The 26,961-nt window shown below is 33.3% G+C and overlaps 3 protein-coding genes across 3 annotated transcripts; all 3 read left to right on the top strand.

Moving 5' to 3' along the window:
• The first annotated feature begins 280 nt into the window (after nt 1–280).
• Nucleotides 281–9,277, top strand: LOC140057668 (sialin-like). Its single transcript, XM_072103387.1, has 7 exons — nt 281–323; nt 641–738; nt 6,242–6,475; nt 6,864–6,954; nt 8,087–8,220; nt 8,462–8,611; nt 9,221–9,277. The coding sequence occupies exons 1-7, from the start codon at nt 281–283 to the stop codon at nt 9,275–9,277; spliced, it is 807 nt and encodes a 268-aa protein (XP_071959488.1).
• A 9,175-nt stretch (nt 9,278–18,452) lies between these two features.
• LOC140057667 (uncharacterized) lies at nt 18,453–19,996 on the top strand. The gene is made up of 3 exons (XM_072103386.1): nt 18,453–18,465; nt 18,660–18,865; nt 19,808–19,996. The coding sequence occupies exons 1-3, from the start codon at nt 18,453–18,455 to the stop codon at nt 19,994–19,996; spliced, it is 408 nt and encodes a 135-aa protein (XP_071959487.1).
• A 267-nt stretch (nt 19,997–20,263) lies between these two features.
• Nucleotides 20,264–26,522, top strand: LOC140056335 (sialin-like). The gene is made up of 9 exons (XM_072101680.1): nt 20,264–20,541; nt 20,788–21,021; nt 21,260–21,347; nt 21,716–21,808; nt 22,263–22,396; nt 22,687–22,836; nt 22,985–23,117; nt 23,462–23,703; nt 24,158–26,522. The coding sequence occupies exons 1-9, from the start codon at nt 20,269–20,271 to the stop codon at nt 24,344–24,346; spliced, it is 1,536 nt and encodes a 511-aa protein (XP_071957781.1). The 5' UTR covers nt 20,264–20,268; the 3' UTR covers nt 24,347–26,522.
• The last annotated feature ends 439 nt before the right edge of the window (nt 26,523–26,961 follow it).

Here is a 26,961-nt window from a genome sequence, read left to right as displayed (position 1 = left end):
CAGTGTCGGGGATGACAACTGCTACGGAGCAGGTACATATTTTATCCGTGGGTTTACGGAATAGGTCAGTTTTGAGTGTACCATTTTCTATGGTCACTATAGTGTCCAAAAAATCAACGCTACTAGTGGATTTAGTAGCTGTAAATTTGATAGTTGGGTGGACTGAATTAATATTAAGAAGAAAAGATTTCGTCAATGTATCTGAACCAAACAAGTGCTTTATTAGGTTGGAGGGACAGAAAATTGGCCTCAAATTGTCCCATAAATAAATTTACAAAAGATGACGCCATTTTTGTGCCCATCGCTGTGCCATGAATTTGAAGGTAATGGTCCTTTCCAAAATTAAAATTGTTGTTGGTTAAAATCAACAATAGACTTTCAACCGTGACTAATACATACTAGATTAAAAGCAGCGTTGTATTGTATGAGAGTAGTATAGCTGCATTTTGTTCGTGCGTGCAGTGTTTCAATAATAAACTTCATATTATTATACTACAAATAAAAGTTAGACCTAGGGTCTAAAAGCGTTTGGAGATTGGATTCCACAAAGTCAATATGAAGCGTTATCTAGTAGCTATAATGTGTTGCATGGCAAAGTTTTGTTTTTATTCTATGAGACTGAATCTTAATATTGCTATAGTTGAAATGATTCAACCGAAAAACTCGACCGAGTGGGAAGATATAAATGGAACTTGGACAACAGAGAAATCACCACGGTCTAAAGAATTTCACACAGAGGTAAGCTAAGTTATCTACTTTTTTCTTTCACGTTATTTCTTCAAATGCAAGCAAGAAAAGAAGAACGTGTTAATTCTTTATTATTTAGCAACATTCTTTCAAAACACTGTTTAGAATTGTATGCAAGTTGGTTTTGCAAGATAATATTCACAGCTTCCACCGAGTTTTCGTCTTTGTCTTCTCAACAGATACTAAAATAAAGATCTTTGCCCTTGTACTTCCACATACGTAAGGGCAAAATTCTTTAAATCGGGCGTTACTTCTAGAATGTTTACTAGATGGTATATAAAGTTGGTTCGTACTTTCGGTACTGATTTTAACCACCTGATGTAACCTTGTTTACTAATTAAATTGAGTTAGATAATTAGTTATTGAGAACTAAAACGAAATTAGGTTCAACTATTTTCCCGAATAGGGTTTTTTCCGATCGCGGTATAAACTGTCAAATGGATGTCCATCTTGAAAAATACCGGCACACAATAATACGAGGATGTTTCGCATTTAAATATCTCCTTCTACGATAATGGTTTTTAATAGCTGAAAATTGGTTGAACAGCTCCAGTAGAGCATCATAATGTTTAAGATTTTTTCTTCAAAAAATTACTATTTTGATAGATTTAATATAGTCCTACGTTTATACAAAAACTACTCGTATCAAAAAACCTGAAATTAAATCACTTTATGTTTTAAAATTACAAATCACAAATTATAACGCTTGCCTCTTGTACAAAAAGGAAGTTTTTTGGACAAGTAGTTCTCAAGTAAATTCAATTTCAGTTTACTTGTTACTTTAAGACTGGTCGCCGGCTTTTGAAAAATTCTGTCCTTTCTTTTAACACTAGCAGGTCTGAAAGGTATACTAAAAAGTGGTCCAGAATTGAGACCGTGGTCTCAAAATTTAATGGAATGGCCCTCGACCACATATCTATCTGTATATTCATTTTGGTAAAGATCTTGTAATTACTTGTTGAGTAATCCTGCAAACAGACAAACACGATCGATTACATATACCTCCTTTTTGGCGGAGGTAAATAATTACAAAATATATAATGTACTTTACTATTTCAATCAACTATGACAGTGACAGTTTTAACACAAAGTATTAAATCGCAAATTTTCTATTGTATTTTATTTATAGGCCTATAAAACATGAAACAATATTTCGTTATTGAGTGGATAAAGAATATATTTAAAAATGGTCCTCTTTGTATCCATCCTCTTCACCATCCCTCAACCCTAATGTTACATACAAAACACAAATTGCGTTTGTTTAAATGATTTTGTGACAAGTTTCATTTTGGGAAGTAATTCCCAGGATGCTAATTTTAGTTAACTACATAAATCATCGTGTCTATTTATTCGTTTCTGTAAACGATAATGCATTATAGTCTTGCGGTACGTAAATTTGAAATCGCCAGTTTTTACGCTGAAATTACTGTGTATTCGAGAACCATCTAATCTATATATAAATTTACGTAAGGGCAAAATTCGGTAAATCGCGCCTTACTTCTAGAATTTTCACTCGATGGTATGTAAAGTTGGTTCGTACTTTCGGTACTGATTTTAACCGCCTGATGTAACCCTGTTTACTAATTAAATTGAGTTAGATAATTAGTTATTGACGATTAAAACGAATTTAGGTTAAACGATTTGCCCCAAATAGGGGTGTTTTCCGATCGTGGTATACACTGTCTAATGGATGTCCATCTTGAAAAATACCCGCCAAAAAAATGCGAGAAGGCTTCGCATTTTTCTATCTCCTCCTACGATAATTGTTTTTAATAGCTAAAAACCGGTTGAACAGCTAGAGTACACCATCATAATGTTGAAGACAGGCCGATTTTCTTTAAAAAATACTATTTTGATAGATTTAATATACGATTATACAAATGTATTGATTTGCGATGAATGGAACATCCCAATCTCTCAGTCTGCCAGAGTTTGGTTTAACACAAGTACTGTAGGTAAATTTATGAGCCCTTGAACACATACGGTAGGTAAATATATGGGCCCTTTGAGAATAAACTTGCAATACTTTGACAATACTGTAAATACCTATTAACTATTTTTCATTTGAATCGAACATTTCTTACTGTGAATGTTCGTACTGTTAGATGTAATATAAAAATATATACAAATAAACTTTATTACTGAGACTGTGGATAGGCTCTACTGTTAGATATACAAATAAACTTTATACTGACAGTTCCTTCTCAACGTTTGTATTAATTAATAATTACCAAAAATATAAACGTCGTAGTGGTGTATCGTGACATGTACTTTAATATTTCAATCGATTATGACAGTGACAGTTTTAACAAAGTATTAAATCGCAAATGTTTTAGGCCTACTGTATTTAGAGGTATATTATTTATAGGCCTATAAAACATGAACAAAATATTTCGTTACTCAGTGGATAAAGAATATATTTAAAAATGGTTCCTCTTTGTACCTATCCGCTTTCCCATCCCTCAACCCTAATGTTACATAGCGAGGAGGCTTCGCATTTTCCTATCTCCTCCTACGATAATTGTTTTTAATAGCTGAAAACCGGTTGAACAGCTAGAGTACACCATCATAATGTTGAAGACAGGCCGATTTTCTTTAAAAAATACTATTTTGATAGATTTAATATACGATTATACAAATGTATTGATTTGCGATGAATGGAACATCCCAATCTCTCAGTCTGCCAGAGTTTGGTTTAACACAAGTACTGTAGGTAAATTTATGAGCCCTTGGTTTAACACATACGGTAGGTAAATATATGGGCCCTTTGAGAATAAACTTGCAATAGGTTCGGAAAATGTTAAAAACCAATTTCTATTATTTGAATCGGTAAACAGTTTCCATTTATTATACATTGATAATGAAACATGAAATATTCCTATTTATGTCCCTCGAGGTTCATTACAATTTATATTTAGTAGTCCCACGGACTTCATCTTAGCCACTCCCCCGAGTGCTAAGGCCAAATTTATGATACCCTACTTTCTATGTAAGTTTAGTTACAGTTAGTTCTTGACGATAATACAACGAATTTAGGTTACACCCTTCGGCCGCGAAAACGTTTCTGTACAAATATGATATCGATTGGCTTTATTTCATTCAACAGCGACCATAATCTCGCCAATTACAGGATAGATAAACTATTTTATTATTGATGTGCTTATAAATTAAGACTCATGTAAACAGCTTGATTACATCATTTTACAGACAAACGAAACTTTTTTAAACCTACTGTTTCAATAACTGAGTATAATACTGTATACGTTTTCATAAGTAAGTGCATATACATTTTCGTGTTTTCATTGACGATTTTGTAATAGTAACTTCAGTAACTATTACAGTACTTATTTATTATACGACACAAGACAATTGTATCTGACAGGTACGTACATTATTCTAAAAAATAAGTCTAGATAGATCCCTTAGGCGTCATAAATCACAGGCCAACAAATCAGTACTCATGACAGAAATTCGACCCAGTTTGGTTCACACAATTGTTTACAGGAATTTCAACACCACAACCGATGATTTGCCCTAAATATTTAGGTAGACTACAGTTTAATTTTTCACTGAATAGGAGCTTGCATTTCCGATTTCCATTTCGCAGAATGTCTAGGTCTATTTATTTAGTTTGGTTCTTATAATATATAAATACAATCAACTTTATTACTGCGGTTCCATCACCACCACCACGTGTCGCCCAATTCCCGTACATACATTTCCATTTCTCCCTAATTTCTTTAATCCACATAAATTAATTGTCCTTTATGGAATCCAGTATTGGTTTTGTTGTCTCTATTTCTGAATACCCCAATTAGGGGGACACTTCCGTTTTTGTTTAGTGTCCCAAAAAAGTCCCCGTCCGTGGATTCTACTGTATTCGAGAACCATCTGTGAGCACCCCTAGATGGTACGCGAGCGAAGCGAGCGTGCCATCTAGTCTATATATAAATTTACGTAAGGGCAAAATTCGGAAAATCTCGGTTTATTTCTAGAATTTCTACTCGATGGTATATAAAGTTGGTTCATACTTTCGGTACTGATTTTAACCATCTGATGTAACCCTGTTTACTAATTAAATTGAGTTAGGTAATTAGTTATTGACGATTAAAACGAATTTAGGTTCAACGATTTGCCCCAAATAGGGGTGTTTTCCGATCGTGGTATACACTGTCTAATGGATGTCCATCTTGAAAAATACCCGCCACAAAAATACGAGGAGGCTTCGCATTTTCCTATCTCCTCCAACGATAATTGTTTTTAATAGCTGAAAACTGGTTGAACAGCTAGAGTACAGCATCATAATGTTGAAGACAGGCCGATTTTCTTTAAAAAATACTATTTTGATAGATTTAATATACGATTATACAAATGTATTGATTTGCGATGAATGGAACATTCCAATCTCTGTTTCACAAGTGTCTATTCCCTCAGGCGTCGTAAAGGCAAGTACAGTACTGTATACTCGAAATTCGATCCATTTTTGTTTTCAATCTGTGCTGCAGAGGTTGGATATAATTTTTTTTTAAACGGATAATGAGCTAGCGTTTTCACTCGCCGTATATTATGTACAAATCTTGATTATTGCAGTTAAACCACCCACATCATCACCTTTCCCTCACTGGCATGAGTAGCGTTGTAAGACCAGTAGAGAATAGGCCTACGGTACATCACATGCCCTAAACGCAGAACAACTTTGGTGGGTAGGGTAGGAACCAACTTAAGTATGAATTGGCTCTAAGAAACAATTGAAAACCATTAGGCCTACTAATTAAGTTGAGTTAGATAATTTAATATTTATTGACGATTAAATCGAATTTATGATTTTCCCCGAATAGAGGTGGTTTTCACAAATTGTTTTACATTATATTATAAACATATACACGTCGTAGTGATGTATCGTTACATGTGCTGTACTATTTCAATCGACTAGGACGGTGATAGTTTCAACAAAGTATTACATCGCAATGTTTTACTGTGTTTAGTGGTATATTATTTGTAAAACATGAAAGCAATTAATATTTCGTTACTAAATGGATAAAGAATATATTTTAACATTGTTCCTCTTTGCACCCATCCTCTTCCCCATCCCTCAACCCTAATGTTACATACAAAACACAAATTAAGTTTGTTTAAATTTGACTTAAACAATTGGTCTTATTTTGTGACAAGTTTCTCTTTCGGAAGTAATAGGGTGCTAATTTTAGTTGAGTACATAAATCACAGTGTCTATTTATTCGTTCCTGTACACGACATGTATTATTATCCTGCGGTACGTACATTTGAAATCGCCAGTTTTTTAACGCTGAAATTATTATGTATTCGAGAACCATCTGTGGGCACGACCTAGATGGTACGCGAGCGAAGCGAGCGTACCATCTAGTATTACTAAATTAAACAAACACTTTAAACTTTAAAAAACGGGCTATTTGCATTTGTACTCATTCTCATTATCATGAAGTACAGGTACAAGAACTTTTTTATTTTTCACTAGATACCAACGTACGCTTGGGATGAAGAAACACGTCAAATAATACTTAGTGGTTTTTATTATGGCTACACCGTAACAGCTATCCCAGGAGGTTGGTTGGTTTGTAGAGTAGGCGGGAAACCAATCATTTTTGCTGCACTTATTTTGTCAAGTATTCTTACAGCACTAATACCTTGGTCAGCGGGGATTAGCAGTGATTTTCTTATCGTTCTACGTGTATTAGACGGCATGGCACAGGTCAGTATGAATACTGTTCAAGTAGCCTTCCTAGTTTACCAGTCTTTCTATATTAGGCCTACGTCGTCATGGACCTCATAAAGATGGATTTTAAAGATATATTTGTAATTATTTAAAATAGAGATAATTATTACTCTTTTATATTAATATATTATATATTACTTTTTTCGTGGATTTCCCAATAAATGCATTATTAGGATGCATTCTTGTAATTATTATGATAGAGACTAAAGATATTACTCTTTAGATATTTTTTTACAGTTGCATTTTATGTTCATTCGACAGTATTAATAAGCACTTTTTTTAATCGAAGATTACACAATAAATGCATTTATCGAAAAGATTAAACAGAATCGTTATACTTTGATTGTATCTCTTTTCTTATCAGGGACTAAACAATGGAGCAATAGTGGGTTTACTGGGAAAATGGACTAGTGTTCCGCATGAAAGAAGTACCCTTGTATCCATAGCTCTTTTCGGTAAATGAATATTATCAATAATAATAATACAGTACTTAATTCATATGTATTACTTTATTTATTCAAGAGTATGTAGGCCACTGGCCGAAGTACAATAATAGATAATACATACATTTAAATTTGAGTAGTAGTAACAGCAACATTATTATTTCTCTTTTTATAATATTATGTGAACAAGGCAAATCTTACCAGGTTATTGATTGTTATTTTCTTTTTGTTGTTCATTAGTAAAATAAACTTTTCGTTTGTTGGTTAATTAAAATAATAATAATTTCGTTGTAGTATGGACATTCGAAACAAAATGATATTCATTTTTCACCTCGTTGCATTTGCAAACTTTACAGATTCGTTTTCCCTTGCAATTCCTCTCCATCTTCCATTTTCGTTTAAAAGATCTAAAATCCCTATTGTGTGTTGTATTGTAATGAGCACGACAGCTTTAATAAATGTATTTTAAAACTAGCTCACTATTCCATAGTAGGCTACCTCCGTGTTGGTTGCTCAAGTTGATTTACGATGATTTAATTCCTTTCTATGCGGATATTGTGACTTTCTTTGCTATTGACTTGGAGATTATAGCATGAGTTTCCCGAATGATTAAATGACAAATGACAAAATCAAATAGGATCTAAAAAACTAAGAACATTAAAAAATCTTAGGTCTGTTGCTAATATCATAGGCATAGTCATGGTATAGTCACAGGCATTAGTTCTTGATTCTCTGATGAACACCAAAACCAAGTTTAAATGTTGTTTTACAGGTTTTCCATTTTGTCAAGTCATCTGTAACCCTTTGTCTGCTTGGATTTGTTCTGCTTACACATTTGGTGGATGGCCGTTATCATTTTATACATACAGTAACGATATATATATTTTCTATTATGTTGTTGTATGGATGCTTAGTGACCATCCAAGTGCATAGATAAATAACGAATCTATGACATTATCGCTTGATCATCTCTTCCAACGGATGATGAACATGATGAGATCCAAGATCTCATAATCGGATATTTCTCTTTGAAATGATGTAGTTTGTAAAAAGGTACAGATTAATAATAATAATAAAGACTGATAATATTATCATTATCTTTAACTTGAATTTCTAATTTGTTTCTCAATTTAATTTATATTAGGTACCCTTTCAATTGTTACTGCGATAATATGGGTTTTTATAATTTACGAAACTCCTGATGAAGATCCATTTATATCAAGTGAAGAGGTCGAATACTTGAAGAGTTTTGACACTGAAAATGAAAAGAAAAATCAGGTATGATATACAATCATACAAAATGTTCACTACGCTACTCACTGCGATTTCCACCACTGCTCCTGCCACTCCTCCTGCAACTGCCACTACTCATATCACTACAGATCCTGCCACTGCTTCTGTACTGCTCGTGCTGCTCATCTGCCACAATTTCTTCTGCGACTGCTGCTACTGCTGTTACCGATGCTCTAGTTGACACTAAACTAAAATTAATTATTAAATCATGTGTGCTTTTTTTAAGAACATATCGGTTCCATGGTTGAGTATACTCCAATCGTCGGCGGTTTGGGCGGTAGTCATTGTAAACGTTGTCGACAATTTCGGTTTCTATTTTGTTGTTACTGAAGCACCGACATTTATCACAGAAATGTTAGGATTTGATTTAGAAGCGGTAAGTTAAGACATGGATTGCATAAATTAATTGCATAACATAATAGTTGTCGCTTTTTTACATTAAGACAGGATGTTTAAAATTTGAAGTGATATACAGTTGTGATTTCTTACTGTTCAGACTGGGTGGATTACGTCATGTCTGGGTATTGTGAGTTGTTGCTTCGTCTTACTTTCTGGCGTATGTGCAGACGCCTGTATTCGTCGTGAATATTTGACTATTTTGCAAACAAGGAAGCTGTTTACATTTTTGGGTAAGATTTTGTACACTTTATAAACAATTGACATTACTGATCAACATTTCCAACAACTATCATAAATACAATGATAGGATAATGGAGCTGTAGCTTGGTAGTTAACGTAGGCACGTTCCTTCCTAGACTCAAATGAGATTTAGTTTAAACGCACGATACATTATAGTTTAGCAATCCTATAATTGTAGTTTTTCATTGTTGGATGCGGAATAATAATAATAATTGAACTACTGCATGAAGAAGTTTTGGAAGCATGGAAATCAAAATGTAAGTAATGATAATGATATATTATTACTATTTTTAGGTATCGGGCTACCTTCCCTTTTATTTAGTTGTATGGACTTTTTCAAACATAGTGCTGTATCATGTCTGATGCTGTTGATTCTGGCATTTGGTATATCCGTATGTACTAATGCGAGTATCACTCCAAACGTATTGGACATAACGAAGCATTATTCCGGGGTGATCGTAGGAGTTATGACAACTTTATCAAGTGTTTCTGGAGTTCTTGGTCCAACAATTATCGGGCAATTAACAAAAGACACAGTAAGTTTTCTTATTATTTATATTATTAGTTTTATCAAGTTCAGGAAATGTTTGCTAGGTCTACTAGCATAATACTAAATCACCAGCTAACTTGAATAACAGTGACCTTCTTTTTCTACTACCCATTCATTTTGTACCTGCATAGTAAATCATTCTATCCGACCAATATTTAAAGACGAATGTTTAATGATATGATTCCTTCAATATTACACCTCGGGGCCTCGGGTTAATCAATTTTTAATATCGTTGTTTTTCAGAACACATTTGAACAGTGGTCTTTGATGTTTAAGATAGTTAGTGGAGCCATGTTATTTGGACTGACAATATTTTTGATTTTTGCGAAAGCAGAGGAGCAGTTTCCTCTCAACGAACATTTTTCCAAACAAGAAATGAAGTCTTATAGTACTATTAAAAGTACTTCAGACGAAGTTTTGAATACTAAATAGTGGATTGAGTTGGTGTTGGTCAGATATTAAATAAACCTATTATTTTATTAATCCTATCATAGGCTTACTGTATTGTTATTATCTCTCTTTCAAATTATCAATAGATAGTCAAAGTTTTCTTTTGTATAAGTTGACAATAGGCTTAATAATTACGGCCTTCCCAATAAACACTTTTCAGATTTAAATAAGTAACGTTGTATTGTCGTCTAAAGAATATTATATATATAATTCATGCATGCAGTGTTTAATAAAATGTATAGCAGGCGTATAAAAATGAATAAATTCCTATTAGGCTACAGTAACGTTTCTATAACAAATATTAGAAATATGGCCAAAAGGTGTAAACTTAAGAAGTCAATCCACTAAGATTGATTTGTCAACTTCTACAGAGATCTTCAACATGAAGCGCTATCTAGTAGCTGTAATGTGTTCCATGGCAACGTTTTGTTTTTATTGTATGAGACTGAATCTTAATAGACAGGCAGCCCAGAGACTAGGTACCAATATCTGACTATTTAAATGTGTTGGGGGTCACTTGAAGTCAATGTAAATGGGAGTCTGCCGGGTACCCCCTGCTACGTCTAGACCCGGAGGATCCCGAAAGGTGCTAAAAAATCGGCACCAATTAGATGAGAGAGATACCACCTAATTTCACCACCATGGGATGTCCATTGGCATCCTTGTACCAATATCACCAACGACAGACATTTTGTCTGCTGCAATAGGCCCGCCAGACCCCCGAGGGAGGGCCTATAATGGCGATAGCATAGATGAGTGAGGTACCACTCAAAATTAATGCCAAATGAACAAGTTGTGTTCATACAATACTAAATGGGTAACGACAGACTAATTGTCTGCTGCACCGCTAAAGTTTAACTAGAGACCCCCCTTCCCCAATCTGGCCTAGTTTAGATAATGTAGATACCACCAGCAACCAACGTTATATGATTTAGCACCAAATACCAAATGACCTATTACAGACTATTTTTACACTGCCTTGATCCTGGTAGACCCCTCTAAAGTTTGACTAGAGATCCCCCTTCCCCCAACTAGCCTAAGGAATGGCTCTGTGGTCTAGTAGTATGATACTCGCCCTGTAAACGAGAGGTTGCAGGTTCGAATCCCGCCAGAGACATTTTTTTATACAACTAAAAAATACGAAACTTTCGCCAATGAGCTATGCTCGACGCGATTATGAGATCATGTTCCGAATATGGGCACTGTTTCTATAATTCACCGTATGATTTATATATATCTATCCAATCTCATTTACATTGATGAAGTGTTGTTGCCTGAAAGCTCTCCTACTTTTTCTGGCTGTTTTTCCTTATCGTTTTGATTTAGCTTTTTGCATATTTATTTTTATCTTTATCTTTTTATATCTATCTTATTTTTATTGAGATTCAGCCACTGATACCCGCAACATGTCATTATTTTAAGTAATTTGCCTTTGGATTTATAGATCCAATCTCAGCTACAGACTTTGAAACAATAGTGAGTTTGTTAGGATATTTTGCATGGCAAATAAACACTAATAGGCATAAAGTATAAGGAAACACAGTTTCGGTTCGGAAACCTATAATCAAGGTGTTTTTGTTATAAGCTGACAATAGACAGACTTTCAACCGTGACTAATAGATACTAGCAGCTAAAAGCAGCGTTGTATTTTATTAGAGGAGTATAGCATTTAGTTCATGCGTGCAATGTTTCAATAATAAACTTGAAGGCTACAAATAAAAGTGAAGAAGAATTTCACACAGGGGTAAGCTAAGCTAAGTTATCTACTCTTTTCTTTCACGTTATTTCTTAAGAAAAATGTTAATTCTTTATTATTTAGCAAAATTCTTGCAAAACACTGTTTAGAATTCTATGCAAGTTGGTTTTGCAAGATAATGTTCACAGCTTCCACCGAGTTTTCGTCTTTGCCTTCTCAACAGATATTAAAATAAAGATTTTTGCCGCTGGACTTCCACACATATTACTAAATTAGAAAAACCCTTTAAACTTAACAAACGGGCTCTTTGCATTTGTACTCATTCTCATTAAGCCATTAATATAGCCCATAAAAATTTCCTTTCCTTTAACTTAATAACTTGAACATCTTAGATATTAAAACATTTTAAATTTCTATATTTTTCATGCACGACTATTTTAATTAAATCAACTCCCAAATATTTTCAAACAATTCTTTCAACTCATAACACAGTCTGATCTTTTCAACTTACATTTATTTATTTTTTATTATTATTAGTTATAACCATTACTATAATGCTAGTAGTAATTTTGTTCTAGTTAAACCAGAGCTTATTAGAATCTCTAGTTATCTTTAAATAACACGCACTTTGTCGCTGTCATTATTGTGATCCGTTTCTGAAGTACAGGTATAAGAACTTTTCGCGCCGCGGCTTTAGCCAGCCAGCTAAAACCCAGAGGATATAATCGGTAAGAAACTGTATCAACGCCAAAAGTTATTTATCTAAGGCTGACAGTTATTTTGTAAACTCGACTAATTGATAGGTCCAAGCTGCTGGACCCCAAAAAACGTCTGGGAAAAGAGAGTCTGTGAGGGCTCACGGTTGAACGATTGTGGATTCTCGCCCTTTGATTGGTTGACGCGAATCAACAGACTGCGGAAGATTTTTCTCACGTGGGCCGTTGTCTCTGATGACTGCTGAAAAACACACGTCGGGAAAATAATGTAAATTCTTTGAATGAGGTTAAATAAAGACTTTTTTATTTAATAAACACATAATATCATATTTGATTGAATTTTACAATGTTGATATACAAAATATATTACTATAACCCGTCATTTTTAAAGTTCATACAATTGCCTACTGAGCGCAATTTATTTACTTCGTTCGTGGCTAAAAACGATTATTTTCGGCGATGTTTTGGACCCTATATTTCGAAAACTACAAGTCAGATTTTCATAATTCTTTCTTTATTTTAATGTTGATACAAAATATTAACAGGCAATGTGTGCTATTGACTTCTAATGTTACATCGTTATCCTTAGAGGTAGTAGGTCTATGTGTGTAGGCCGGGTCATTAGAGAGTAAAATGCTCCCACCCTGGAATATGTACATATACTGTACTAGCACTTGAAACTATTTAATAAGCGCTTCTTCTTCTTTTGATGTCCTTTTGCTGTTTTTTTTGTAATTTTTATATGTTTCATTGTATGTCTTTTTGCTGTTGTTTCAAAGGACCTCATTGGAAACAAGTCCGTAGAGGACTTTTAAGAGTTATCCTTGGCATCCTTTCTTGTTTTATTCATGGTTTTTTATATTTGCTATTTTTAATTGTTTGTCTGTGATTTTTTATGTACTGATGCCGAAATAAATCAAATCAAAATAGTTTAGTTTATGATTGTATTTTTTGTTCTGTACAGTACGCCAGATATTTACACAAAATGTTTACTACTGATTGTTCAACAGAAATAATAAATCACATGGGCGGTCGCATGACTATTTTAAGAGGGTTGAAATTACCTTGAATTTACCTTGAATCACCACAGTCCATCTTCTTTCGATAGAGTGTGGCAGGGTTAAGGGGGCTTTTTGGCCCATTATAAACCCATGTGTTTATTTATCTCTTTCTTGAAGCAGAGTAGGTTTGGAGCAGATATTGCACTTTGTGGTAAGTTGTTCCAGTCATTCACTACACGCTGGCTGTAGAAGAATTTCCTACTGTCCAGATTTGGTTTTTCTTTTTACAGTTTGTACGAGTGTCCTCTTGTCTTTCCATACTCGGCTTTCTTAAACATTTTTGCCCAAAGACTCCAGGGCTGTAGACACTACATATATAAATATGAAGTATAAACTATACGCACAATTATGATTTGGCCTAAAAATTGGCCTTAGATTATGGAAAACCCCCGGCAAAACCCAATAATTATGAACAAATCGATTATTAGCCTTGGAAATATGCCTAATATTTAACAGGAATGAATATAGGCTATATTTCGTTTGTCGATGATTTTTTTTAACGCAAAGTTCATGTGTGAATGCTTGATCCATTAGACGTAAAATATGATGGCGCTAGTAACACTGCTATGCGTGGGTAATTTGTGAATGACGTAGTAGGCATACACGAGCCTAGATAGGCAAGATCTGTACTGCCGTTCATTGCCAGAGGAGGGGACGTCCGGTAATGTGTCATGATAATGTAACAAGCCAGAGATGAAATCACGAATACATTTAGCTGATTGTCGTTGTTTTAGTCGTCGACAGAAATGTATCGACCGACATCTATTTATCATGTGTAGTAGAGCGTTTCTTTATCTGTATTATAACTATAAGTATAATTATATTATTATGTTCATTTTGGATTTTCAGTAAATTACCAATGGTTTATTCAAAGTCAACACTGTAACTATTCAATCAAAATGTTATTATTATACTACTATATTGTTGAAAATGGATTGCGTGATATAATAATAATAATAACAGGATTTTTATAGCGCACATACCACTCAAGAGTGCTCAAGGCGCATTAAAAAAAATAAAAACAAATCATACAAATGCCTGACAAATAAAATGCAATTTCTTTGGAGGGTCCCCATCCGTTCTCGTTCTGTCGCGGTCCCGGACCCCTACCTAGGTGACCAAACAAAGGATATGAAAATGGATTGATAGTAAAACGTAACAAAAATACGTTCTTGTCTGGTTATCAGGTATTCATGCAGTGATGAAGCGGATGATTATTTTTGTAGCGTTCCATTTAAAATAAATATTTTTACAAAGAAATATTTTGGTTGTGAAGGTCGTTAAATTCGTTGGCGCCAGTATTACTTCTTTTACCAATGTTAACAATTAAGCTAACATCAAAACATTGAACAATGATAAAATGCCCTGCAAATATGTAACTACTTTATGACTATATAAGCCTATCAAATTCCGGGTCCGGTAGTAGTAGTAGTAGTAGTAGCAGTAGTAGTATGAAATTAAGGGCAACACCCCTGAATCATTATATCTGAAGAAAGAAGAATGATTAACATTGTTAGTCTAAAAATCGAGCGGCGTTTTTTGGCAAGAAATATCTTTTGTTTATTTTTTACTAGATACCAACGTACGCTTGGGATGAAGAAACACGTCAAATGATACTTAGTAGTTTTTATTATGGCTACACTCTAACAGCATTCCCAGGAGGTTGGTTGGTTTGCAGAGTAGGCGGAAAACCAATCACTTTTGTTGCACTTATTTTGTCGAGTATTCTTACAGCACTAATACCTTGGTCAGCGGGGATTAGCAGTGATTTTCTTATATTTCTACGTGTACTTGACGGCATGGTACAGGTCAGTATGAATAATGTTCAAGTAGCCTTCCTAGTTTACTAGTCTTTCTATATTACGTCGTCATGGATCTTATGAAGATTTACTTTTTTATAGTAATATATTATATATTATTTTTAATTAACAGTATAGATTTACACCTTTTCGGGGATTTCACAATAAATGCATTAATATTATGATGCATTCTTGTTATTATTTATGATAGACATTAAAGATATTACTCTTTAGACATTTTATTTTACCGTTGCATTTTATGTTTAATCGACGGTATGGATCTTATCGGAGATTACACAATACATATATTTTTTACAGACAAGATTAAACAGAATGGTTACGTTGATTGAATTTCTTTTCTCATCAGGGATTAAACAATGGAGCAATAGTGGGTTTACTAGAAAAATGGACTAGTGTTCCACATGAACGAAGTATCCTTGTATCCATATCTCTTTTCGGTAAATGATTTCCAAAAATAATAGTAATGAATTTATATTTATTCATTCATATATTCAATAGTATGTAGGCCAAGTACTATAATAGTTGATAATATATTTATTTAAAATATTTTGTTAATTTGTTAACTGAACTTGGTTAATTGAATAATCTAGTCTAGTTTCTTTGTAGTATGGACATGCTAAAACAAAAATGATATTCATTTTTCACCTCGCCTCTTAAGTTGTATGTTGTATTGAGAAGCACGGCAGCTTTAATAAATGTATTTTAAAACTAGTTCCAAATTCAACAGTAGGCTACCTCTGTGTTGGTTGCTGAAGTTGATTTACGATGATTTTTCCTTTCTTTGCGGATGATATGGTGGATGTCTACGTTATTGGCTTTGAGATTATATCACGAGTTTCCCGAATGATTATTGACAAATCAAATATGGAAAAGTGTCGAAACTACTGCTCCTTTTTTGTCTTTTGTGTGATACACTCGCCTTTATTTCCTTTTAAGTAAATAGACAGAGAGAAAAAAATGTATGTTTTAACCTTGTAAACATACTGTATTATAAACGCTTGTTTGCAACCGAAATTGCTGTTTTGTTTAAATTCTTATATGCTTTTTAGTCGCGTGCAACGCTACTCTACAGCTCACTATGTCGGTCGGTTGTTCGGTAAACACTAACTTGAGCACGCGACTGCAGCCATGTATATGGCCTTGTTTAAAATATATATTAGTTTCATTCTTACAAATATAATTAAATAAGTATGTACATCGTCAATAGCTATACATTATAAATAAATAAAAGATAAAAATATAAAATGTAAAACATACAACTCAAAAGCTGAACATTTATATCGATCTAGCGTCTTGTGATTTTAAAAAACTTATTAAATACTCACAAATTTTGTAATAATATTTACATTTTTGATGAAATTTCTTTTTTTTTGGCTTAGAGAAAAAAAAGAAACTTCATCAAAAAATAATCATACAATGCCAAATGAAATTATTTGAATATTTAAATTGATAGAATAATATTTTCAATTTTTTCCATTTCTGTTTACCTTTCTCTCTTTCATAGTGAATATTACATTTTATTCTTATTAGTATACTTCTTATGAAGGATAACCATAAATCACAATATTCACTATTTGTAGCATCAGCCACTACCTTCTGTTTATAGATAGTAAATGCTGCTAATGTATATTTATAATCTGTTAGGACATTTCTTGTTCCAACGATCATACTTCTAAAAGACCTTTCTCAGTTTCTCTGCGATTGTTTTAAAACAATATCTATTTTGGTCCAAAACGATTTAATAAAATTAGTAAAGTAAACAACATATGCGCCTCATCTTGTACCTCTCCACGTCTATCACATATATTCGTTTCCTTTAATTTCCATAAAAAGAGTTTTTTATTTGTTGCTAATATGCTATTTAAAAGTTTGTAATTAAATTGCATAAATTTTTTACCTTTCATTTCAATTCAATTCAATTCAATTCACATTTATTTTCTCATCCTTTATAAATATAGTTTCATAGCATAAATGATGGCAAGGATCCTGCATAGAGAAGTTTACACTTCTGTTTTTGCAGGACTCTTTTACATAAAAAACATAAAACAATAAACACAACATAATAGATACAAAAAAAACCCCATTTCCTATACATTTTAGAGTTGTTCAAACCTTAGGTAGCCAACCTGCTTTCCAGTCAATGTTAAGATTATGAAAAACTACTGCTCCTACTTGTAAACCATTCACAATGTCTGGTGCTAATATCATACAGTATTAGTTCTTGATTTCCTTGATAAATACCAAACCACGTTTAAATGTTGTTTTACAGGTCTTCCATTTTGTCAAGTCATCTGTAACCCTCTTTCTGCTTGGATTTGTTCTGCTTACACATTTGGATGGCCGTTATCATTTTATACATACAGTAATGTCTTTCGCTTTTTTGTGTATCTCCATTGAGATCCAGCCACTGATATCCACAGCCTTGTCATTTTTTCAGTAATTTGCTTCGGCTTATAACATCTCTCTGATATATACATATTATAGATATCCAAGATCTCATCATCTAATATTTCTCTTTGAAATGATGTAGTCTGTAAATGATTTCTAACAGTCACAGATTAATAATAAAGACCGATAATATTATCATTATCTTTAACTTGAATCTCTGATTTGTTTCTCAATTTAATTTATATTAGGTACCGTTTCAATTGTTACTGCGATAATATGGGTTTTCATAATTTACGAAACTCCTGATGAAGATCCATTTATATCAAGTACAGAGGTTGAATACTTAAAGAGTTTTGACACTGAAAATGAAAAGAAAAATAAGGTATGATATGCGATCATACAAAATGCTCACTACGCTACTCAGTGCGATTTCCACTGCTCCTGCCACTCCTCTTGCAACTGCTCCTGCCACTGCCACTACTCACTACAGATCCTGCCACTGCTTCTGTACTGCTCCTGCTGCTCATCTGCAACCATTTCTTCTGCGACTGCTGCTATTGCTGGTACCGATGCTGTAGTTGACACTAAACTAAAATAATTGAATCACGTGTGCTTTTTTAAAAACATATCGGTTCCATGGTTGAGTATACTCCAATCGTCGGCGGTTTGGGCGGTAGTCATTGTAAACGTTGTCGAAAATTTCGGTTTCTATTTCATTATTACTGAAGCACCGACGTTTATCACAGAAATCTTGGGATTTGATTTACAAGCGGTAAGTTAAGACATGGATTGCATAAAGTATTTGCATAGACTAACATTTTTACACATAAAGACAGGATGTTTAAAATGTGATATACAGTTATGATTTCTTACTGTTCAGACTGGGTGGATTACGTCATGTCTGGGTATTGTGAGTTGTTGCTTCGTCTTACTTTCTGGCGTATGTGCAGACGCCTGTATTCGTCGTGAATATTTGACTATTTTGCAAACAAGGAAGCTGTTTACATTTTTGGGTAAGATTCTACATATTTTATGACAAATTGACAGTTTTGGAAGTATGGAAATTAAAAAGTAAGTAATGTTATATTATTACTATTTTTGTAGGTATCGGGCTACCTTCGTTTTTATTTAGTTGTATGGACTTTTTCAAACATAGTGCTGTATCAAGTCTGATGCTGTTGATTCTGGCATTTGGAATATCCTTTTGTACTAATGCGAGTATCACCCCGAACGTATTGGACATAACAACTTTATCAAGTGTTTCTGGAGTTATTGGTCCAACAATTATCGCGGAATTAACAAAAGACACAGTAAGTTTTCTGATACCTTATTTATATTATTAGTTTCGTCAAATTCAGGAAATGTTTGCTGGGCCTACTAGCTTAATAATAAAACTCTCTGAGATTGTTTGTTTTCATCAGCTAACTTTGATAATAGTGATGTTCTTTTTTGTACTACCCATTTATTTTGTACCTCCATTCTTTCCGACCAATATTTAAAGACGAATGTTTAATGATATGATTTTTCCTTCGAGATTACATTTCGGGGTCTGGTTAATCAAGTTTAGTATCACAAAAGTATTATTTCTGAAGATCCTGTGCTGATTTTGACATTAACACGTGACATGTTACGTTTTAGATGTGCATTATGTTTACCTGTTTTAATAAATAATAACGATTTATTTAATCATTGATACAGTAATTATACGTTAATTAAATTTCACCGGGCGGTTTAGAATTAACTTTCTTTGTCTAATGTGTTTATATATAGATATAAGTATGTCACCGGAGATCCCGCTTCGTGAATAATACTGATAGATGAGGGCGTATCAATTTGATCTCTGGTGCCCGTGTGTACAATTGAGGGACTAGTTCTGAATTCCGCCGGCAATATTAAAAAGTCGCTATCCAATCAAGTTTGAACAATACCATGAAAGCCCCAGTGATATAATGGTTAGGACAGCTGCATATCAAGCAGAAGCTCCGGGTTCGATTCTCGGTTGGGGTGACTTTTTCTCATTCTCACAGATTTCCTCATCTTTTCGTTTCAAATTGATTAATTAAATGTCAGTATATCACCGGACGGTTTAGAATTAACTTTCATCTTATCTTCTCTTCCCTTGTTTTACTTTGTTCGTATTAGATCAAATAAATGTTCGTCTTGATTCTTCACTCCGAATATTTGATATTTACTATTTTATCAGTATTATACATCATTGTTAAAATATTCTTTGTTAATATCGTTGTTTTCAGAACACATTTGAACAGTGGTCTTTGATGTTTAAGATAGTTAGTGGAGTCATGTTATTTGGACTAACAATATTTTTGATTTTTGCGAAAGCATTTGAGCAGTTTCCTCTCAACGAACATTTTTCCAAACAAGAAATTAAGTCTTATAGTACTATTAAAAGTACTTCAGACGAAGTTTTGAATACTAAATAGTGGATTGAGTTGGTGTTCGTCAGATATTTAATAAACTTATTATTATATTAATCTTATCATAGGCTTTCTGTATTGTTATTTTCTCTCTTTCAAGTTATCAATAGATAGTCAAAGTTTTCTTTTGTATAAGTTGACAATAGGCTTAATAATTACGGCCTTCCCAATAATACTTTTCGGATTTAAATAAGTAACGTTGTATTGTAATCCAATAGCATAATAGAAATGTATTCACGCACGCAGTGTTTAACAAACTGACTAGCAGGCGTATAAAAATGATTCCATTTTCTATAACACTAGTATTAGATATTGGACCTCAAAGTGTAAACTTACAAAGATCGATTTCACAAACTACAGAAATTGTCAATATGAAGCGTTATCTAGTAGCTGTAATGTGTTCCATGGTAACGTTTTGTTTTTATTGTATGAGACTGAATCTTAACATTGCCATAGTTGAAATGATTAAAACAAAAAACTCGACCGAGTGTGACAATATAAATGGAACGGTGACAACAGAGACATCACGGTCTAAAGAATTTGACACAGAGGTAAGCTAAGCTATCTTTCAATGTAATTTGTCAAAAAACAAGAAAACACGAACGGAAGTAAGAACTTCACTTTTCTTTTTTTTTTTAAATAGCTACAATGCATACCAACAGACAATACCTTTTGATTTCCCGGATAAAACATATATTGGTGAGGTCACAAAAGCAGATCTTTATCTTACCCAACATGGGCCCAACTATTAGATAGTTTAGTTCTTGAAATATAAGACTTGCTTTATTTTTCACTAGATACCAACGTACGCTTGGGATGAAGAAACACGTCAAATGATACTTAGTAGTTTTTATTATGGCTACACTGTAACAGCATTCCCAGGAGGTTGGTTGGCTTGCAGAGTTGGCGGGAAACCAATCATATTCTGTATACTTATTTTGTCAAGTATTCTTACAGCACTAATACCTTGGTCAGCGGGTGTTAGCAGTGATCTTCTTATAGTTCTACGTGTATTAGACGGTATGGTACAGGTCAGTATGAATATTGTTAGAGTTTCCAGCCTAGTTTCTTTCCATATTACATTGTCATGAATCTCATGAAAGATGGAATTCTTATAATACGGTAATAATAACAGTATTACTCTTTAGATTATTTCATAGTTGTAGTTTATTAATTGACAGTATGGATATATATTTTTTCTGGGTTTACGCAATAAATTCATTTAAAGAAAAAAAAAAAAAATGATTGGATGTCTATTTTTCTTATCAGGGATTAAACAAATCGGCACTAGTGGTTATCCTAGGAAAATGGACTGTTCCACATGAACGAAGTATACTCGTAACCATAGCTTTTTTCGGTAAATGATTATTATTATTATACAGTTGTGTATTGTATTATGAGCAAGACAGCCTTAATCAATGTATTTAAGTTCCGTTCTTCCATTCCACAGTATTGCATTTCTTTCTTTACAGATATGATTTTTTTTTCTTTTCTATGAACTTTTATGATTATAGTATGATGTTTCCGAACGATTGTTAAATCAAATAGGATCTAGAAAACTAATAACCTAAGATATCTAGAAATCTTTGGTTTAGATATCAAATCAGTTACTACAACTAGTGTTCCTAAAACCAATATTATATGATGCCTCTAATACTTACTGCATGCGGTATTTGGTCTTTCAATGGACACGTACCAATTCACGTTTAAATATTTTTTTTACAGGTTTCACATTTTCTCAAGTCATCTGTAATCCTATTTCTGCTTGGATTTGTTCTTACAAATTTGGTGGATGGCCGTTATCATTTTATATATACAGTAACTTGGATATTGTTTATTATTGTGTTGTGCGGAAGTTTATAGTGACCATCCTTATGTATAAAGTAACACGTCATGTGATGTAGATATGACGAGATCCTGGATCTTGTCACTGATCATCTTTTTTAAAGGATGATGACAAGATGATATTCAAAGATTCAAATTCTTGTACAGGTCTCCCTCCAATTAAAGACTGCTAATACCATTCTGACATTTAAATTCCCTCTAAATAAGGTAATATAGAGGAATGAATGAATAAATAAAATTTATATTTAGAGCGATTTGGATATTTATTTGGAGCGATTCTAATTAGAGACTAACGACCTCTAAAAATGGTCTTCAGGTGGAGAGAGACTTGTGGTTGAACACAAGATTCCAAATAGCCACAGAATAGTAATAAAGACTGATAATATTCTGATTAACAAATTATAATCTGATTATTTATATATATTAGGTACTCTTACAATTGTCACTGCAATAATATGGGTTTTCTTGATTTACGAAACTCCTGATGAAGATCCATTTATATCGAGTGACGAGGTCGAATACTTGAAGAGATTTGACACTGAAGTTGAAAAGAAAAATAAGGTATGATATAAATCATACACTTTTCACTGGCATTGCTACTGCTGCTTTTACTCTGCTGCTGTCATTACTTCTGTCGGGATTAGTTGTTGCTGCTGTCACTGCTTCTACCACTGCTGTGACCGCTGCCACTGCTTCTTCTACCGTGCTGCTGCCAGTTCTACTGTTACTGCCTACTACTAAAATATCATCATCTTTTATATATTGTTAGGCCTCCACTTCAGACAGATGAGATCTACATTTTGTAGTCAATCGAACTAAAATAATTGAATCATGCGTGTTTTTCTTTTAAGAAAATATCGGTTCCATTGTTGAGTATTGCTCAATCGTCGGCAGTGTGGGCAGTAGTTATTGTTGACGCTGTCGACAATTTTGGTTTCTTTTTCATTATTACTGAAGCACCGACGTTTGTCACAGAAATCTTAGGATTTGATTTAGAAGCGGTAAGTCAAACAATTGCTTACATAAAAATGGCATAAAATAAGTCGCAGTCTGAATAATAGTTGTTGCTTTTGCTTCTATATTGAGATAGGGTGTTCGAACTTTAAATCTATATATAGTATAACTAAGTGGGGATTTCTTACTGATCAGACTGGGTGGATTACGTCAAGTCTGGGTATTGTGAGTTGCTGCTTCGTTCTACTTTCTGGTGCATGTGCAGACTTCTTTATTCGTCGTGAGTACTTGTCTATTTTGCAAACAAGGAAGCTGTTTGCAGTTTTGGGTAAGATTTTATAAGCTTTATAAAAAATTAACAGTACTGCATCAAAATCAAAAACTCTTATAAATACAATGATAGTAATGGGGCTGTAGCTTGGTGATGAACGTGTTTGTCTTCCATCCCCAGGTCTAGGGTTCTATCCTACCGACTCTTCCACTCTCTAGCCTCAAATGACATGATCATTTATAGTTAATTCATTCTGTTATTGACGATATTCTCACTCAAAGAGAAAAAAACAATGATAAGAAGGTGCTTTGGAATATCGAAATACAAAAGTAACTAAGCCTAATGATAATCGGTTAATAATATATTATTATTATAATGATATTATTATAATCTTTTTTTAGGTATTGGGCTACCTTCTTTTTTACTTAGTTGTATGGAATTTTTCAAACAGAGTGCTGTATCATGTCTGATCTTGCTGATGCTGGCATTTGGTATATTCGGATGTACTAATGCGTGTATCACTCCAAACGTATTGGATATAACGAAGCATTATTCCGGGGTGCTCGTAGGAGTTATGACAACTTTAGCAAGTTGTTCTGCAGTTGTTGGTCCAACAATTATCGGTGAATTAACAAAATACACAGTAAGTTTGCTAATATTTTCCCATTCCATGATTAGTTTGATTGAATACATTCAGGAAATGCGTATAAAAGATAGCAATGGCATAAGACAGTGTTTTGTCAGTATATGAGATTAATCTTCTGTAAGACATACTAGCATGGGATTCTGGCAACACTGTGTGTCATTTTTTTCAGACAATTTCTTTATCAACAAATTAATATTTTTTACTTGTATGTTAAAGCTTTTTTTCCCATTCCTTGTCTGTGTTTCATCGATTCTTTCTGACCAATATTTAAAGACGAACAATTTAATGATGATGATTGTTCCACTTCAGATTACATTTCGTGTTATTCTAGTTTAGTTTAGACGGCTTCTTTCCACTCTGTGTCACACTATTATAACCATGTTCTGAATTCCCTATGCTGATTCATACATTAACACTTATTTATTTGTTTATGTTTTCTTTTTATTTTCAGAACACATTTGAACAATGGTCTTTGATGTTTAAGATAGTTAGTGGGGTCATGTTATTTGGACTGACGATATTTTTGATTTTTGCGAAAGCAGAAGAACAGTTTCCTCTCAACGAACATTTTTCCAAACAAGAAATGAAGTCTTATAGAACTATCCAAAGTACTTCGGATGAAGTTTTGAATACTGAATAGTTGACTGAGTTTCGATTGATCCAATATACCTACCTGATATTAATATCGAACTAGCACATCGCACAGGGAAACACCCTAAGTCTGTGAATGATAAGCCCAGACACATCATCGCTAAGTTTGTTTACCGACCTGAGCGCCATCTTGTTTTTAAAAAGGCAAAATCAACAACAAAGGAAGGTGGGAATGTGTTTGTTCTGGAAGATTTACCAGCTGTTGATATAGCCAAGAAGAGAGCTCTCCGTGACGTAATGCATAAGGCATGGAAGGAAGGAAATAAACCGGTCTTTCGCAAAGGTAGTCTGTTCATAAACGGAAAATTATACAAGTAGTTTGATGCAAGGCTTTACCGGTACTGTTCATTAGCTGTTATTGATGGAGCGACGGCTGTCACACATAGTTACCAATTAGGCAAATATACGTGTGCGTATTACTTAGTATAAGTCGATTTGCTTTGATACTTATAGTTGTACGGTATTTGTTTTTTGTTCTTTTTCAATTTTATTTTTGTCTTTAACTTACTCCAATGCAAAATAATGTCAATGGTGATTGCAATCATTGCTCAAGTTATTATGATATAGATTTGTTTAATACTATATATAGTTCTGAAACGTCATCTAACTTTTCAATATTAAATCTAAATTGTAGAAGTTTAAATAATAAGTTTGATAAATTTTGTAACTTTATTCAGTCCTTAAATCATAGTTTTACTCTACTTGCCCTTACTGAAACTTGGATTAAGGATTCTACCGACAACAATCTTCTAAGCATTCCAAATTATAACCTTATTTTAAATAACAGGGAACATAAAAAAGGTGGTGGCGTTGCACTATACGTTTCAACTCATGTTGCCTTTAAAAGGAGATATGATCTCTCAAGCCTAATTACGTCAGCTGAATCAATTTTTATTGAAATTGAGAATAACTCTGGTAAAAATATTATTGCTGGAATTATATACCGTCCACCTGACACCAACGCTAACACCTTAAATATGGACCTATCATCAGTCATGAAAATTATTAATGAAGATAAAAAAATGGCATACTTAGCTGGTGATTTTAACATCAACCTTCTTAGTACTGATCAATATGTCCAGGATCACATTGATAATATTTTCAGTCATTCATTTCAGCCTGTTATTACTAATCCAACCCGAATTACCTTGCATAGCTCTACTATTATTGATAATATCTACTGTAATATTGAATCCTTGTATCCCTCTTTCACATCCGGAATATTTACTGTCGATTTATCTGATCATTTTCCCACATTTTGTATTAACTCATCCTTCCATATTAAAAAAAAACCACCTAAATTCATTAAGAAACGTATTTACAATGATAGATCTAAACAAGAATTCATTGAAAATGTAAATAACATAAGCTGGAATGAAGTACTTGAACAAAGTGATGTAAACATAGCTTTTTCTAGTTTTAATAACATACTTAACGATTGTATAAACAGACATTTTCCACTGCAAAATATTCGTACTCGAGCAAACAAGCTCAAATCACCTTGGATAACTGAAGGTATAGCCAAGTCAATCAAAACCAGGCAAAAGCTGTATGCTAGATATAAAGCTTCGTCATCACCTTCACATTGGAAAAAATATTGTTGTTATAGAAACAAACTAAATAGTATTATTAGATATAGTAAACAAGAGCACTATAACAATGTATTTGGTAAATGTGAAGGTGATATGAAAAGTACATGGCGCGAAATTAATAATGTAATGGGTAGAAAAAGGAAAAATTCATTCCCAGCTAAACTAATAAATGGTCAATGTGAATATACAAATGACAAAGAAAAAGCCGAAGCTTTTAATTCATTTTTCTCAAATATTGCAAATTCTTTTTCGAATACTCCATTCAATGGCAATGTTCAACCTTACAATGATTTCCTTCTATTACAAGTGTGACTCGTCAACACGGTTCTTTTAATTCAACTACTCTTGTATTACTTCACCGAGCGTAACGTAGTTTGCATAATTTGCAAATAACAAACAAATATAATTAGCATATTAACAGAACATATGTGACATCTTTCCTTTTCTAACAAAATAAATTTCTAAAGTTTAATTTTTATTTTCTTTTTTTAAATTAATATCAAAAGTAAATTAGACACGATATATCACATTCTCATAAATAAATAATATTACTTTTCCTTAAACATAAATTGTTTCTTAGATCACATTCATATGTTTCAAATTGTTTCTTAGACCACATTCATATGTTTCATACATTATAGGATGGTTTGAAAATAAACATGATATCTGCAAAATAAACATAAAATGAAGTTAATTATTGATACATTTATTTATAATCCAATCGATCCGGTGGACGACTAACACGATCACTTCTACGTAAGGGTGGTGCTTCCGGTACCTTCTGCAAAGTTGGTACGCCCTTCTGCAAAGTATCCGGTTGTTGAGTGTTTAATAAATGTTGTCGATTCCGTCTGTACGACGTTCCATCTTCGGTCATCACTACATATGAACGGGGTAGCTCATGTTCCTTAGCCACAACAGCAGGTTCCCATTGCCGTCCTTTCAATATTCTCACGTTGTCCCCTTTTCTTAGTTTCGTCAATACACGTGTACCACGATCATAATATTTTGT

The sequence above is a fragment of the Antedon mediterranea genome, chromosome 8, assembly GCF_964355755.1.
Source record: "Antedon mediterranea chromosome 8, ecAntMedi1.1, whole genome shotgun sequence".
Lineage (NCBI taxonomy): Eukaryota > Metazoa > Echinodermata > Crinoidea > Comatulida > Antedonidae > Antedon > Antedon mediterranea.
The sequence above is the reverse complement of the archived record's forward strand: the minus strand, read 5'-3'. Positions and strand labels throughout refer to the sequence as shown.